The sequence below is a fragment of the Myotis myotis genome, unplaced genomic scaffold (assembly GCF_014108235.1).
Source record: "Myotis myotis isolate mMyoMyo1 unplaced genomic scaffold, mMyoMyo1.p scaffold_m19_p_15, whole genome shotgun sequence".
NCBI classification, from domain to species: domain Eukaryota; kingdom Metazoa; phylum Chordata; class Mammalia; order Chiroptera; family Vespertilionidae; genus Myotis; species Myotis myotis.
The window spans coordinates 27,650,515-27,666,285 of NW_023416319.1; the positions used below are offsets into that span (position 1 = coordinate 27,650,515).

At 36.8% G+C, this 15,771-nt stretch overlaps 1 protein-coding gene across 2 annotated transcripts in view; it reads left to right on the forward strand.

Annotated features, from left to right (window-relative positions):
- PRKG1 (protein kinase cGMP-dependent 1) overlaps positions 1-15,771 on the forward strand; it is a 1,061,913-nt gene that overhangs the window by 136,974 nt on the left and 909,168 nt on the right. For both annotated transcript variants that reach the window (XM_036336760.1, XM_036336758.1), the window contains exon 2: positions 12,109-12,275. In XM_036336760.1, the coding sequence (XP_036192653.1) occupies positions 12,109-12,275 (167 nt within the window). The remainder of the gene's footprint in view (positions 1-12,108; positions 12,276-15,771) is intronic.

Below are 15,771 nucleotides of genomic sequence, written 5' to 3' on the forward strand. Positions count from 1 at the left end.
TCTCTTAGATCTCCTATGGGGTGGCTTATTTTACCTATTACATTTCCAGCCAGGTTTTTATTTCAGATCCCAAATAGGTCTTCCTCTTTATTCCACATTTAGGATCCACTTTGTAACCTTCCAAACAGTTTCTCTATTTTAATAATATTGTGTTTGTTTATATCTATGTTGTCTTTCCTCTATTACTAGAATTTCACTCTAAGAAGGCAAGGACTCTATTTCATTTATCCCTGTGCACCCAATGCCATGCATGGGCACTCAATCAATGCTTTTTTATGAATGAGTGAATACATGAGCATGAATATGAATGGATGAATGAACAATATAAGGGTCGGGCTGAGCAGACTGCTGCCTGAAGGCTGATACACCTGGAGCAGCATGACCTTGAAGAGGGCTCTGGGATGGACACTGAATGTTGCATCAACCATTTTCCTAACTAACGTGACTGATTTGTTTCTGGAAGTTTTCCATGGGAGGACAAAGTTAAATAACATGTACAATTAAAAATGCCCCAAAGGCTTTTTCCTCGGCAGCTGACCTGGCACCTAGACTCTGCCTACAAGAAAAGGTAGAGTGTCCTCATGGGTTACCTCCCCCCCCTTACATTTCTTTGTCCCTTTTCCTTCTCCCTCATTCATTCTGGAGAGTGACAAAGGATGTAGAACCATGGAATGGGCTGTGGGGAGAGCGTTTGTCCAACAACCCTTACATCTTCAATGCACCTGCACATCTAGGGGTCGGTCACAACCCAACCGCTCCATGAAAGAGTCCCCTGATCCCTGGCAACCACGGCCCCAGGAACGTTGGCCCCAGGAACTGCCTCCTGCCTGCCCTCTGAATCCTTCTTGCTGTCTCTCACTGCCTCAGGTTGAAGAGTCAATGTCTTGGGCTTCGTTCTGCCTGAATTCCCTTTGGATGAGTTCTTCACGCTGTTTTGTTCTCTAGACCTCACTTTGACTCAGTGTCCCACAACCTCGGAGTCCAGGCTCCTCCCTTCTCCAGCCTGTCTCTGGCTTTGGAACCTCGGCCTAGCAAAACCCTGTAGTTCCTCCTTTGGCTGGCTGGAGGCCTTGAGTGTTAGATTATGGACCTGCCAATGTGTTTGCACTTCCAGTATCTTTTGTGCTACGAACCCCGCGTCCTTGGCATTTATTTATTATACTCATCTCCTTGGCTTCATGGCCTGCCTCCACTTCTTTACGGCTTCTCTGTTATTTTTGTCCTTCTCTCACTGATGGGTGTGACCTTATTTCACAAAGGATACATTTTTAGTACTGAGTTTTTAGATTTGTAGGTTTGACTTACTTCCATAAATACTATACTCATGTCAGCAGCAACTCTAGGTCACTTTGTAAATCACTTTGTGGATAATAATGGTTGTGTTATAAACCCATGAATCGTTATTGCTTGTATTTACCTGCAGTGGCTACATGTGAACCTGGAATAGTTGTGCTGGAAAAAGAATAAATATTACCTATTTGCCACTTTCTGAAAAGGGCAAATCTGTAACAGACAGCATGGTACAAGTAGACACATGGATAGTGGATTCAAGTTATAAAATTGCATTCATTTATCTTCCTCATATCCTTCCTCCCTTTTTCCCTACCCTTTCTGTCTTTTTCAGTATAATTGAAGGTAGCTAACTCAATAGATTATAATGCATATACCATTATGCTAACATGTTTTAAGTTTATAAATCTTATATTTTAGATTTCTACCATAATAACATAGAAAGCATGTAATGTTTAGTATCTTATATTGACTTTGAAATATATTTATGTTCTAGGTCATCAATTATATTAAATACAAAATTAATATAATTTTGAGTTTTTCTTGGAATATTTTATTTTTCGCCTATAAGCATAATGAGGACATCCTTTTTATTTTGAGTTCTAATACAGATATACATCCCAATTGATAGTAAATGTTTGTATACTCTATTCTCTCCATTTTTGTATATGAAGTTCACCTGAGGCAGGGTTTGTGGGAAGGGAGAGAGAGAGAAAGAGTAACTGCTCAATGCGGAGAAGAGAAAAAAATGTGAACACACTGACATCCAGATAAGTTAAATTTTATTCCTGAATTCAAGAGTTGTTTCTGTATTAGAGGTTATCTTATGTGAAAGCCACAAAATATGCTCATACTTTGGTAATGTGGGAAATGAATTTATTCAGAAAGGCAATCTCTGTGAATGAATCACTGGACAATTTTTTAAACCACAGAATTATTGTCAAATGGCCACAGTTCCCTGATGATACTGGTTCAATGGATACTGGCTCAGTCTTTGTCCAAGTGAGTTTGATCATTAAACTGGATGAAGAGAGAGGGAGAAAGAGAGAGAGAATGTGAATGTGTGTGTAATGAAGGAAGATCTGAAAAGCATTTATCTCAGGCCAGTCATCAGTAGACCTACGTTCCACTTTAATCTCTCACACAAACTGGCAGGCATCTGTCCCCTTTGCGCCTTTGTTTTCTTATCTGTCAAATAGGGATAATAGTGACATCTGCTCTGCCGACTGCACACGTTTGTGGCAATAGTGGAATGAAATGTCAGACTTGGATGTGTTTTGAAAGCATGAAATGCTCTCTGCAGATAAAAGGTCATATTTTCCAAGCGTAGCATTCTTACTTTTGCAGAATTAGAGATAAGTGAGAAGAACATTTGCTTTTGGATTTTATAATTGGAAAACTATGTTCAAAGTTTTGATACAATTCAGTATTGTGAACTCAGAAGTCAAATAATTTAGGAGCATGTGGCTTAGGAGTCAAACATATTTACCTTTAAACATTGACTCTATCTCTCACTTATTAGTCACACAGCATTGGACAGGTGACATAACTGCTCTGAGCCTTGGTTCCACCTCGGCAAACTTAGCAAGTTGTTGTGAGGCTTAAATGAGGGAAAGCTCTTCATTGGGGAATTTAGAGTAACCACGTGATCAATATAAGTGGTACTAGTGTATTATAGCTACTGTGATGACGAGTCATATTGTCATTATTATTGGTTAATTTTTCACTTTGGCTAAGAAGCCTCGAAACCACAAAGCTTTTACAACTAGGAACATACTTGCTTGGTTTTTAAATTAAAAAAAATCCTTGATATATATGCATGACCCTTTATGCAGACACAAAATATCTAATGTATGAAAGCCTAATGCAAACTAAGCTGATCTGCCTCCTAACACCTGCATGTCCCTGTAACAAGGCTAAATTTGGCTTTAATTTTCTGGAAGCATCACTATAGGGAATAATGAATCACCCAGCTCACAACTTCTAGCCTGATGAAAGCATCCATGTTTTGGAGGTGGGTGGTTGGTAGAAACATGTTATTTTACTGATGCTGAACTCAGACAAGTGTAAGGTGATTTAAAGTGTAAGTTCATTTGGTCCCGGCGTGGGGACTCAGTTGGTTAGAGCATTGTCCTATACACCAAAAAGGTTTGAAGTTCAATCCCTGGTGCATATGGGAGGCAACCATTGATGTTTCTCACTCACATAAATGTCTCACTCTATTTCTTCCTGTCTCTCTAAAATCAATAAACATATCCTCAGGTGAGGATTTAAAAAATGTAATTTGTCCCAGAGATTAAATATGAGAAACATCTAAACAATAGAATATTTTCTAAAATGATTCTTTAATGATCAATTTTAAAATCAAGCATTGCAATAATTGAAATGACAATGCATAGCAGATGGTGATGAAACACACTGGTTTTCAAAGGACCACACAAAACATCATGGTACCCAATCTATGCCCTGTCGGGAGGGTCACCGTGGGTGATAAGGAATTTAATGGATGCCGATGGTGTGATCATGTTGACCTTGCTAGAAACAAATTAATTCTAGAACTCAATTGTTTGTGTATTTTAAAAGCTATAATATTGCTTCAAAACATTGTATTGCAATAAGTTAAATGTTTCTTCCCAGTCGTTGCTCTGTTTTGAAGTTTAAGTATCTAAACTTCAAAAATCGAGTTAGTTCATAATTGATCATGCCACATGGTTCTTCTGTAATGTAATGTGTATAGTCTTATTTATTTTCATGGAAAACACTTTATAGTATTTATCTGGAACTCCACACTTCTTCTTCTTATTTAAGAAAAATTTTTATTCATTTTTAGAGCCGGGGTGGGGAGCAGAGAGAGAGAGAGAGAGAAACATCCATGTGAGAGGGTAAATATTGATCAATTGCCTCCTGAATGCACTGTTACTGGGAATCGAGCTGCAACCCCGGTATGTGCCCTGACTGGGAATCAAACTGGCAACTTTTTGGTGGCACAGGAGGATGTCCAACCAACTGAGCCACACCTGCTAGGGTCCCACAGTTCTACTTCCATGATAAAGAGGAGCTTATACGACAAGAGCTTGATCTACCTTATTTTAAGTTAAGGTCAGGAGTGTGAAGTGGCTGTCAGATGTGTTTCTGGAGCACCGAATGACTTGAAGAGTTGAATGGGATACTTTAATACTCATTTTTTGTATGTTGATGAACACCTACAAAGAACAATAATCTTCTTTTCCTTTAATTAATACATGTCTGCTCCATCTGTTAGCGTCTAACCAGTGACTTTAATAGTTAGAGCGATTTAGCATGGTGCCTAGTCAATAAGAATGAGGTGAAAGTAATAATTAAAAAGGAGAAGGTTTTAGGGGACATTTGAGAAAATAAATATTGTATGGGATAATATGTCTTACTTGCCTCAATCATTGTTTTGTTTTAGAGTTATAATATCTAATTTAATTCAGATACTTATTACAGAAAAAAAAGAAGGGAAGTGGCAACTGGAAATTATTTGCCATGCACGTAACAGACAAAACATTAATATCATTGGTCACTTAAGAACTATGTTGCTATCATATATTTTGGCCCAGTGATTCCCCTGTTTTGTATCAAATACTGACTATAGGGGGGAATGCTGCAAATAATTTTGAATTTTTTATGACTCTTACTTTTTTGTTAAGTTTATTGGGGTGACCTTGGTTAATAAGATTATATGCAAATCAAGTAAACATTTCTATGATACATGATCTCTGTTTGCATTGTGTGCTCACCACCGAGTCAAATCATCTTCTATCGCCATATATTTGACCCCCTATACTTTTGATACCCCTAAACCCCCTTTCCTCTGGTAACAACATACTATTGTCTGTGTCTATGAGTTTTTATTTTTCTTATTCTTTTTTTGTTTTCAGTTTTATATCACACATATGAGTGAAATCAGAAGGTTATTAACTTTTTCTGTCTGACTTATTTCACTTAGCTTGATATTCTCAAGGTCCATCCATATACCACATCTTTATCCAATAGATAAAGTGTCTCTCTTTATCTATTGAGAGACACTTCAGTTGTTTGCATGTGTTGGCTACTGTGAATAATGCTACAATGGACAAAGGGATACATATGTCTTTGTGAATAAATGTTTTTAATTATTTTGGGTAAATACCTGGAAAAGGGATTGCTGGGTCATATGATACCTCTATTATTTGATACTGACTCATCTCAAACTCTTCCAAAAAATTGAAGAAGAGGCAATACTTGCTAACAAATGTTATAAGGCCACCATTGCCTTGATTCCAAAACCTGACAAGGATGATACAATAAAAGGAAACTACAGACTAATATACGTGATAAATACAAATACAGAAATCCTAAGTAACATATTAGCAAATCAGATACAATACATTAAGATAATACATCATGCCTGGCCAGTGTGGCTCAGTTGGTTGAGTGTCCTCCTGTGCACCAAGAAGTCACTGGTTTGATTCCTGGTTAGGGCACATGACCGAGTTGTGGATTCCACCTCCAGCAGGACACAGACAATTGGTGTTTCTATCTCTCTCCCTCTCAAGAGTTGGTTGATGTGAAAATAGTCTGAAACTTGTTAAAAACTGATTTTCAGTTTTGAGGAAGTATCTAAATTAGCCAATACCTTTGTGGGATTAAATTTTATCTTAAAAAATGTGGGCTGACTGATATTTCTTAGCTTTCAGCCAGCTTATGTCTATCTACAGAGTTCACTCAGGAAAGCTGTTAGGCAAGAAATAGGACCCACTGTTTGGGCAGAATCTTAATAGTTGGGGCAGTAAGAGGACTTCTCCAAGAATTTTTCTTGCTTATAGGTTATTAAACAAATATTTCACAGCAGATAGATGGAGTTATCCTACTGCAATAGCTCCTGGAGTTAGAAAATCTTAAGGGGTCTAGCAATAACTTTATCTGAATAAAAGAGCTATGAATTGTCAATCAGAGGTTAGACTTCTGAGTTGCCAAGTTCAGAGACACTATTGTAGGTCAAGGTGACTTTGAAACTGCATTTACTGCTTCTCCTGACATTTGAACCTACAAGTGACCATTGAAAGCTAAAGAGATTTAGTGAGTTTTTTTTAGTAAAGAAGTTGATTAAAGAAGTTTTCTATACCTTTAAATTACTTTAGGTAATTTCCGTTATTAGTAATAATTTAATAGCTTTGACTATTTTTTTAAATATATTTTTTATTGATTTTTAGAGAGAGAGAAAGGGAGAGAGTTAGAGCAATAGGAGCACCCATGAGAAACATTATCCATTGGCTGCTTCTTGCATGCCCCCTGCTGGGGATCGAGCCCACACCTGGGCATGTGCCCTGACTGAGAATCTAACCAGTGACCTCTTGGTTCATGGGTCGACACTCAACCACTGAGCCACACCTGCCGGGCTTGACTGTTTTTTTTTTTTTACAATGCCTGGAAGTCTTTGTCAAATGAAGGGATCAGATATTAATTTTCACATGTTTAGGACATATTTACTATTACTTGGCATGTGTTCCGGGGGAACTAATCTAAAGTGAGGCTGTGAATGGAGTGTAACCTTTTGGCATCTAGCGAAAGCTTGAAATTGGAGAGCAGACTCATTCTCTCCTAATATGTAAAAGTTGGCTGAGAGTCCAAGTAAATGTAAGATTTATGAGAGTTCCCAAGAGTTTCAAGTATAAGAATTTCTAAGTTATATGATAATAGCTTATGTTTTTATATCCACTAATTGATGAAATTCATGATAGAAAACCCCCCATGAAATAAGTAACATTTAAAAATAAATTTGCATTATTTAGTATTTATGTCTGATAGATTATCTGCAAATTACAGGTTTTCTTATAATCCTTCACTGGATTCCTAAGGCTTTAGAATAAAATAAAAGTCTTTATCACAGCCTTCAAGGTCTTATGAGGCCTGGCTAATGACTACCTTTTCATCTCACTCTCTTATCCTTTTCCTTCTTGCTCACTCCATGCTTCAGCCATACAGGTCTAATTTCCTTGAGCAGATCCAGTGTGTTCCAACCTCTGGACCTTTGTCTTTGTCTTTTACCTACAATGCTCTTCTCCACGATCTTTGGATTCTACTGTTAAGCAGTCTTCAGCTCAAAGACGACTTTCCAATCATCCCATCTGAAATAGCCTTTTCACTCTTTGAAATAAAACTAGTGCTACGTAGATATTGCTAGCCTACGATATGATAACCACAATGTCAGGTATCCTTATATTAATGTTGAGAAAACTAAAGAGTCTCTGTTTATTAATAGGGAATAATACTGGCTCCCTGGTTAGAGAAGTAGGTGCATATTTCCCTATACTCACCCTGGAATTGCCCACTTTTACCTCAGTTTGTGTAAAAAGACAATTTCTGTCAAATATTCTTTGTGTCTCCTCAGAAACTTTCTCTGCAATAAGCAAATAGAGGTGAACCTTCCAATTTATTTTCTTAAAATTATGAGTTTGGAAGAACTATGGCTAATCCTGGCATTAAATTATCTGGGGATATTATAGCACCTAATGAAATTTTTAATAAAGGATAGGATCATCAGATTGTTTGCAGCATTTATAAATTAAGGTGCACTAAATTCTTCAGATGTTAAAAAAATAATTTATATCCAGGAATGTGCTGGAGCCAACTCAGGCTGGCTCATAAAAGAACTGCTTGTTACATTTTCAGGAATTTTGTAAGTAGGTTGCCTTTGCATTGGTAACTTGAAATTAGGTGTGGCAAGACTATTTATACCGTGGAAATTGGCAAACCCTACAAACCTGGGTTTTTTTCCTTCTTTTCCCTGGAGAGCCAGTTTACCAGCACACTGCTATTTATAGCTAATATTTTAGAGGTTGACAATTTGTTGATGACAAATGAGTAGGGCTAGCATGAAATAACCAAGTAATTTTTATGGGTGTTTGGATTTTAAAAACCACAAACTTGGGGTATGGAAGAAAAGTTTTGTTTTTGTTTTTGTTTTTGTTTTGAATAGATCTGTTCATGGAAGCAGACAAAAAAAGATTAGAAATCAAGATCTTTGTATTTGCTTCTTACACCTCCCAGATCAGGCTGCTGATTTCTTGCAAAATGTTGTTAAAACATATATATACTCTGGGTTAGAGGAGATAGCCACCTTCTGGGATCTGTGATAGCAGCTTTCCCAGCTCCCATACAGATAGCACAGTTTAGCTGACCTCATACACAGCATCATATCTTTTTACAGTGAATGTCTTAGACTATTTCTTCAGGAAAAGAAAAAGACTCAAAAAATTAGGTGGAGGCTCTGGTTGATTATAATCTACTAGAGGCTGAGTGCACGAAATTTGTGCATGTGTAGGGTCTCTAGAGGCTGCCAGCTGCCAGCAGGGGGGACCTCCCTTCCCCTGCCTCCTGCTACCGCCTGTTGCTGCTGGCCCCGCTCCCTGGTTGAACTCCTGGTTGAGGGACAATTTACACATTAGGCTTTTATATATAGGATAATGTTGGAGCAAGTGGAGACTAATGTGAGTTGACCTAAAGTCCTTCAGTGGGAAAGGACTTCATGGAAAATTACACAGAGGCTGGGCTTTAAGTATTGCTCACTAATAAGAACATCTTTGAGTTACTACACAGAGGCGTAAGATTTCTATCTTGTCAAGGAAGAGATGGATTATTTGTGACATTCCAGAGCCAAACATGCTATTGGACAATACCTGCATGAAGGGATAAATGATAAGACATGGGTCTTTTATTTTTCAGTTTGTTTTAAAGTAACACGAAAGCATATATGAAGGCCTCAACTTTGCTTTAGTGGAGACTTGAGATAGAAACGTTCTCCTTTTAAAATGAAATTTGAGAAGCAAAAGCAACCTGAAATTCCTCTCTTCTCCCTCCTCACCCCCACACTTTTAAAAAGCACTTAAACATGTGGAAAATTCTAAGGGATTGTGTTAGATCTCATTGTGTCATCTTTTTGATGTCTTCATACAGTGGGTTAATAATACTGTTTACCAGACAAGAGAAAGTGACTAGTGTCAATCATCTTTGGACTGAGCTAACTATTTTCATGGAAGGGAGATTTATTTTTACCCTTGTGGCATTTCTAGGGCTCATATTTTTAGTGGAGCACTATTCATGTTTACCAAAGGATACGATACCATGTGTAGCTAAACATGTTGGGATTCTGAGGTTGATAATATCCAATCTTTATAATAGAAAATATGAGCCAATTGATGGCCTCATTCTTTGACCCAAACAAAATAAAGGAATTTTTGGTAAAGAGAATATTATCAATTTGATTAAAATTAATTTCCTGAAAATAAGTCCTGGTTATTAGCAAAAATAATCCTAGAACAACAGAGTGCAGCAGTCATTATGATGGTACTCGAGATATAGCCGAGGTCAGGAATGGTGAGAATACTTAGGAAAGGAGAGCTCATGAAAATCATAGATAGGGACCAAGTTTTACATCCTGCCTTGAAGACTCAAGAGAATCGACTCTTTACCTTAGAAGAAATAAAGTTTTGGCAAGCCAGATTAAGAAAACAGCATACAGCTAGATAGCCCTATTAAAGTAAAGGTTTCACAAGCAGACTCTTTAAATAGAGCCTATTCTGAAGTCCTTAACCATTAGCCATCATCTCCATCTCTTTATTAGGGGAAAATTCCTGCCACTAGTATTTACAGGCTGTAGGAAGAGGATCGATTAAAAAGAATATTATTGAATATACCAATAACAGTCAACCAGTATTAAGTATCTATATTTAAGTAATTACTTAGATGAGCAATAAATACCTTTTTGTTTTTACCTCATAGCATAAATATTTTCATAAACTACATTTAAAATTAAAGATTTTTCAATATAAAAAGCATTCCCATTCTAGAAAGTTTTATAAAAAGAGAAAAGTATAAAGAAAAACATAGTTCTGTCACCAAAGGCAACTGAACCCTCATGACAGTCTCTTATTTTCTTCTGATATTGTTTCAAGTCTTAATTCCTACCCTTCCTATTAATATTACTACCAGCTTAATCACCCACCATTTACTGAAAGTAACACTATATTTTCATTGGTCCTTACATATAATTCTGTTAGGTTGGTAGTTTTGAAAATGCCATTTTACAAGTGCTAAAATGGAAATTCAGGAAAGTACGACAACCTGCTCAAAGTACAACAGGTGGCAAGGCTCACATTGGGTCCTGGATACATCTAATAACTCCAAAGACCCTTTTCTTTACATTTCATCACACACAGACCTTTTTCTTCTGGAGATAATTCTGTGTCATGTATTTTCACTTCAAAAATACTATAAGAATTCCCTATACATTAATACTCTTTATAAACATAATTTTAATTGCATTATAACAGTCCAGTCTGTGAATGTTTTCATATTGATGAATTTTCATTTTTTAAAAAAATATATTTTTATTGGTCTCGGAGAGGAAGGGAGAGGGAAAGAGAGATAGAAACATCAATGATGATAGAGAATCATTGATTGGCTGGCTGCCCCCTGAATGCCCCACACTAGAGGTCGAGTTTGCAACCTGGGCATGTGCCCTGACCTGGAATTGAAACATGACCTCCTGGTTCATAGGTCGATGCTCAACCACTGAGCCACTCAGGCCTGGCGACCCTTCATTTATTAAAGCCAAATCATTATAAAACATAATGTGCGAAGGCTAGTCCAGTCAGACTGAGGTCTAGATGAAAACCACCCAGAAATGGGCAGGTCTGATGCTTTAGTCGGTATTCACTACTGCAGGTCATTTCCCTGAAAGCCGCTTGCCAAGGAAATGCGACAAAGACAGCTGCAGTCAAATGCTTTTCAAATTGAGATATTTAATATAAAATTCCACATGTGTTGCTTTTCCTCTATTTTGCTGAGGTCTTTGCTTTCTCCTTAGCCAGTTTCTGACTTCTCTGACAGTATTCTGATTATATCTCCTGACAAAATATTTTAAAATTCTATTCACTTTGATTTTTTTTTTATATCCTTGGGAAGTCATTTGGAGCTTATTATCCCAGTGAATCAAATTATCAACATCTTTTAAGTTCTGCAAAACTTTCCTGTTAAACACTGAATCCCAATTATAGATTTTAAAAATATTTTCCCCACTGGCTACCCCTTTAATCCCATGTCTAAATCATGTGTTTGAAACATCTTGTTCAGTAGAGTTTTATCTTTCTGGTTACCTCAATTCAGATGCTTGGAGAAATAAATATTCTTTACAGAAGGATGAGATATGAATAAATAACTCATATTTCTACCAGTGGTTTCAAACAGCTGATTAGGAATCCAGTTCTTACCATTTCTTATTGAATACTCATAATATAACCAGTATTATGGCAGATAGACACTGGGCATAGAGTAGAGAAAAAAATTAAAAATTATTTCTTACTTCATGGATCATAAAATATAATGGAAGAGGCACAATACATCCTGATGTTCTTTTATAATACATAAATACAGTAATAATAGTGTTCTATAAAATGTTGTATTTTGTTCACATTCTTAAATTAAATTGCAAACTTCAATTTAAAATGTGTGTCCATTGGTTTTTCCACAGTCTCTGTGGCTATTAAAAAACATTCTAAAACAAAATGGAATTGTATGATTTTCTTGTTTGTCACATGCCCATTCGATGATACTTAACTTAAAGGAAAATTTCTCAGTGCCTTTCCTGTGGCCATGAAATTACTGTGTTCTCAGGTCTTTCAGAAAAACGGTTGGATTCCTAACAAGAAAATGCATGTGTAGTGTGCTCAACACTGTACTTTCTGGGTCTGCTAACCCTCAGAGACTGAAAGCACTTGTCAGATGTGCCAGTAAATCTTCGCTTTCTTGTCTTAGGTCCAAGGATCTCATAAAGGAAGCCATCCTTGACAATGACTTCATGAAGAACTTGGAGCTGTCGCAGATCCAGGAGATTGTGGATTGTATGTACCCAGTGGAGTATGGCAAAGACAGTTGCATCATCAAAGAAGGAGACGTGGGCTCACTGGTGTATGTCATGGAAGGTATGGTCCGTAACTCTGCTCTTTTGAAAATCAAATATTCCCTTTTCAGCTTATCAGCCTGCACACAGATGACATGAACCAATTTCATTTTTTCTCTCTCTCTCTTTTTTGTTTTGTTTTGTTGAGAAACAGTTTGTAAAGAGGTGAAATACTACTTAGATGCTAATTGTATGAAGTACTTGTGTTTAGGATATTAATATGAGAATTTCATATTTCTTCAGACAGGGAAGTATGATCATTGAAAGGGAAAAATGTGATTTGTTTCACTAAGACCAGACACTGTCAGATCACTGAGCAAGCTCAGAAAGCTTTCATGGCAGCTCAAGCCTATTAAAAGTATGTTTGGTCAGATAATCGAAGTATCTTCAACTCTGCCTTTAACTTTCAGTATGTGACTAGGTTTTCTGCTATGATGCTTCCATAAAAAGAGGATGGAATGTTTCTAGTGTCTTATGTGTGTGTGTTAGAGGCAGAGGCTAAAGGTTGGATGGCATTTTAGCTCCCTAATTAATAAGAGTGATAGCTGTTTTCCTAAATCTTGGGCACACTAAGATAGAAACTGCTCTTAAAAAAACTGAGGCATGCACTATATAAATATGTTTTATGCTAAGGTAGATTTTAATAATGTGTATTTCTAACTTGGAATTTATAATGACATGTTTTCCTTTTGTGAGAGGAAAAAAATCCTGAAATAATGAGTGCTCATTTCCTTTCAGTTAAAGTCCCTACAGTGACCATCTATCTATATAAAACCCTAATATGCAAATCGACCAAACTGTGGAATGACCGGTTGCTATGATGCACACTGATCACCAGGGGGCAAATGCTCAATGCAGGAGCTGCCCTCAGCCCTCAGGCCCTGACTGGTGGTGGGGGCAGGGGGCAGGGCCGGCAAGTGGGAGGCACCAGGCCAGCAAAGGCCGGTACGAGTGGGGCCCCTGATCGCCTCACTGGTCACCCCACAGATTGGCCCTGATCGCCGGCCACTCCTAGGGACCCTACCCGTGCATGAATTTTGTGCTCTGGGCCTCTAGAAATCTTATAAAGTGATGCCCATCTGACCCCAAGCTGTAATTCTAGCCAGTTCAGTGTAACTTTGACTGATCTTGTGCTAATATCCTTATATCTGAATAATTAAAAGAAAAACAAACCCTGTCATTTATTTTTTTGTAAGTTTTAATTGAGGAAATGTTTCATTGTTTAATTAGTTTTTTATCAACACATTCCATCTTCTCAAATTGTAGATAGCAGTGTTCTTATTATAGGTGGATTCTTTTTCATGTGTGAGCATTAATATTTATAAAGGGTATGCCATAGCAACAATGAATGAATAGGATATAGAGGATCTTTCACACACGCACTTATTATCAAGATATTCCAAAAAATGCCCAAGGAGTTCACATGGAAAATCAGCCCAATTTTTCCTACATCTCTTCATTTAAAGGAAGTGTGCTTCATAAGGGCTTGTTTAACATGTGCCTTAACTGGTTTTTATTGTAGCCTGGGCAGTATCCCAAGTGTTGTTGCATACCTAAATGCCACAGTTTCTCATAATTTTAACAAAAGAGAATATTCATATGGTAAGACTTCACTAATTAGGATGGCTGGGGAACTTCATTTGGAGGTAGTGTAAATATATTAACATGTATTTTCAAGTAAAATGAGCTGTGTGACTTTCAGATACTTAATTGCTGCCCAGGAGAAGTTTTAGTGTCAAGTTTTAATCAGAACTATTTGGTATTAATTTCCTTAAGCAGCAGTATAAGTAGATTAAGTAGCCAAGGCTCTGTTTACATTTTAATTATGTTTTCAAATATATGAGTGAGTCTTAGAAAATACTTGAATGTAATTTATTTTCTTAAATGAATGGATATAATTGGCCTTAATTCTGATGTAATATTTGTTAATATTCTTACACTCTTTCCCTCCCTTTTTAAAATCAGAAACTTCAGTCTACTGTCATCTAAAACAAATTTTGATTTAGTGATTCAGAATTGTTGATGTGAATAAAATATCTTCTTTGGGAACTTAATCTAATATTTTCCTAGTAAAAATGGCTATTCATATCCACTAATGTGGTGGATTTGCTTAGAGACACTGGTTTTGAGTGTTTTCTGTGATCTTTCATTGTGGATGCAGATAGATTATATTTTATTTTCTGAAAATGGCAAGTGTCTTTTAGTGTTCTTTGATCATTGGGTGTTTTAAGTTAAACTTTTAAATAAAATCATCAATTTTTTTTTCATGAGATGCTTGTTAATAGTAGCTTTTATTTAGTACTTATATATGCCAGGTGCTATTTAATCTCTTTATGGGGATTAAAATGTTAATCCTCATAACAACCTTAAGAGGTAGGTATTACATTGTCTACATGTTAATAGATGAAAAACTCATAAGTTAAATAAATTGGCCAAGATCATACATTTAGTATGTTGTGGTGAAAACCTTGGCCATTCAGCTTTAGAGTTCCAGTACCTAATGTTAACTTTCAAAATATACAGATTACAAGTGCTGTTGGCACATATTTGCTATGGAGAGCCCAGTTTTGGAAGCTTATATATAATGCACAACCTCAATCCATAAGGTAAAATAAAATGGTTTGATTATCTGCAAGAAAAAAATAGAACTTGAATGGCCAATAGTTCAAAAAGAAAATAATCTAGATGTTTCCTATAAATACCTTCTTGGCTTTTGTGCATCCTTTAAACATTGAATTGCTTACTGACCTTTCTGTTGTCTCACATCCATTCCTCTCCTCTTACTAGCTCCTTTTTCTTATTGAAAAATGGCTGTGATTTGGCTTAATCTTGGTGCACCTCTGTGTCATTGTTTAGGACTGAACTCTGCTGTGTACCTGAAGGCCTTATTTTTTCTGTCTGCAATCAATAGCATTGATTTTATTTTTTCTCACAGGTTTAAAAAAAACAATTTAAGAAGGAACAATTATTTCGGCTCATCACACAATGATTATTTTGATAGGACTTATGTATAAAAAGTGATCTGTGATTATTTACACCAATTCTCAAGGGACTAGCCTCATGTTTCTGATTTTTCCCCCAAAAAATACGTGTTTATTGATTTCATAGAGAGGAAGGGAGAGGGAGAGATAGAAACAGTAATGATGATAGAGAATCATTGATTGGCTGCCTCCTGCACATCCCCTACTGGGGATCGAGCCCGCAACCCAGCGTGTGCCCTGACCAGGAATCGAACCTTGACCTGGTTGATGCTCAATCACTGAGCCACACCAGCCGGGCACTTTTCTGTTGTTACTGCTCCTAGGTTTTACTTATGCCTTCTGAAGACTGGTCATCTGCTTCTTTTTCCAGTGAGTTGGTTGACACCAGATCTGCCTGTTTAGGCTGGTGTCTGTCACTATTTATTCTTCAACTGGACATGAATCGTGCTAGGCACCATCAACAGTAAACTTATACAAATTCATATTTTAACTTGTATTACTCCTGCCCCCTGAAACATTTCACTCTTTATATAATTA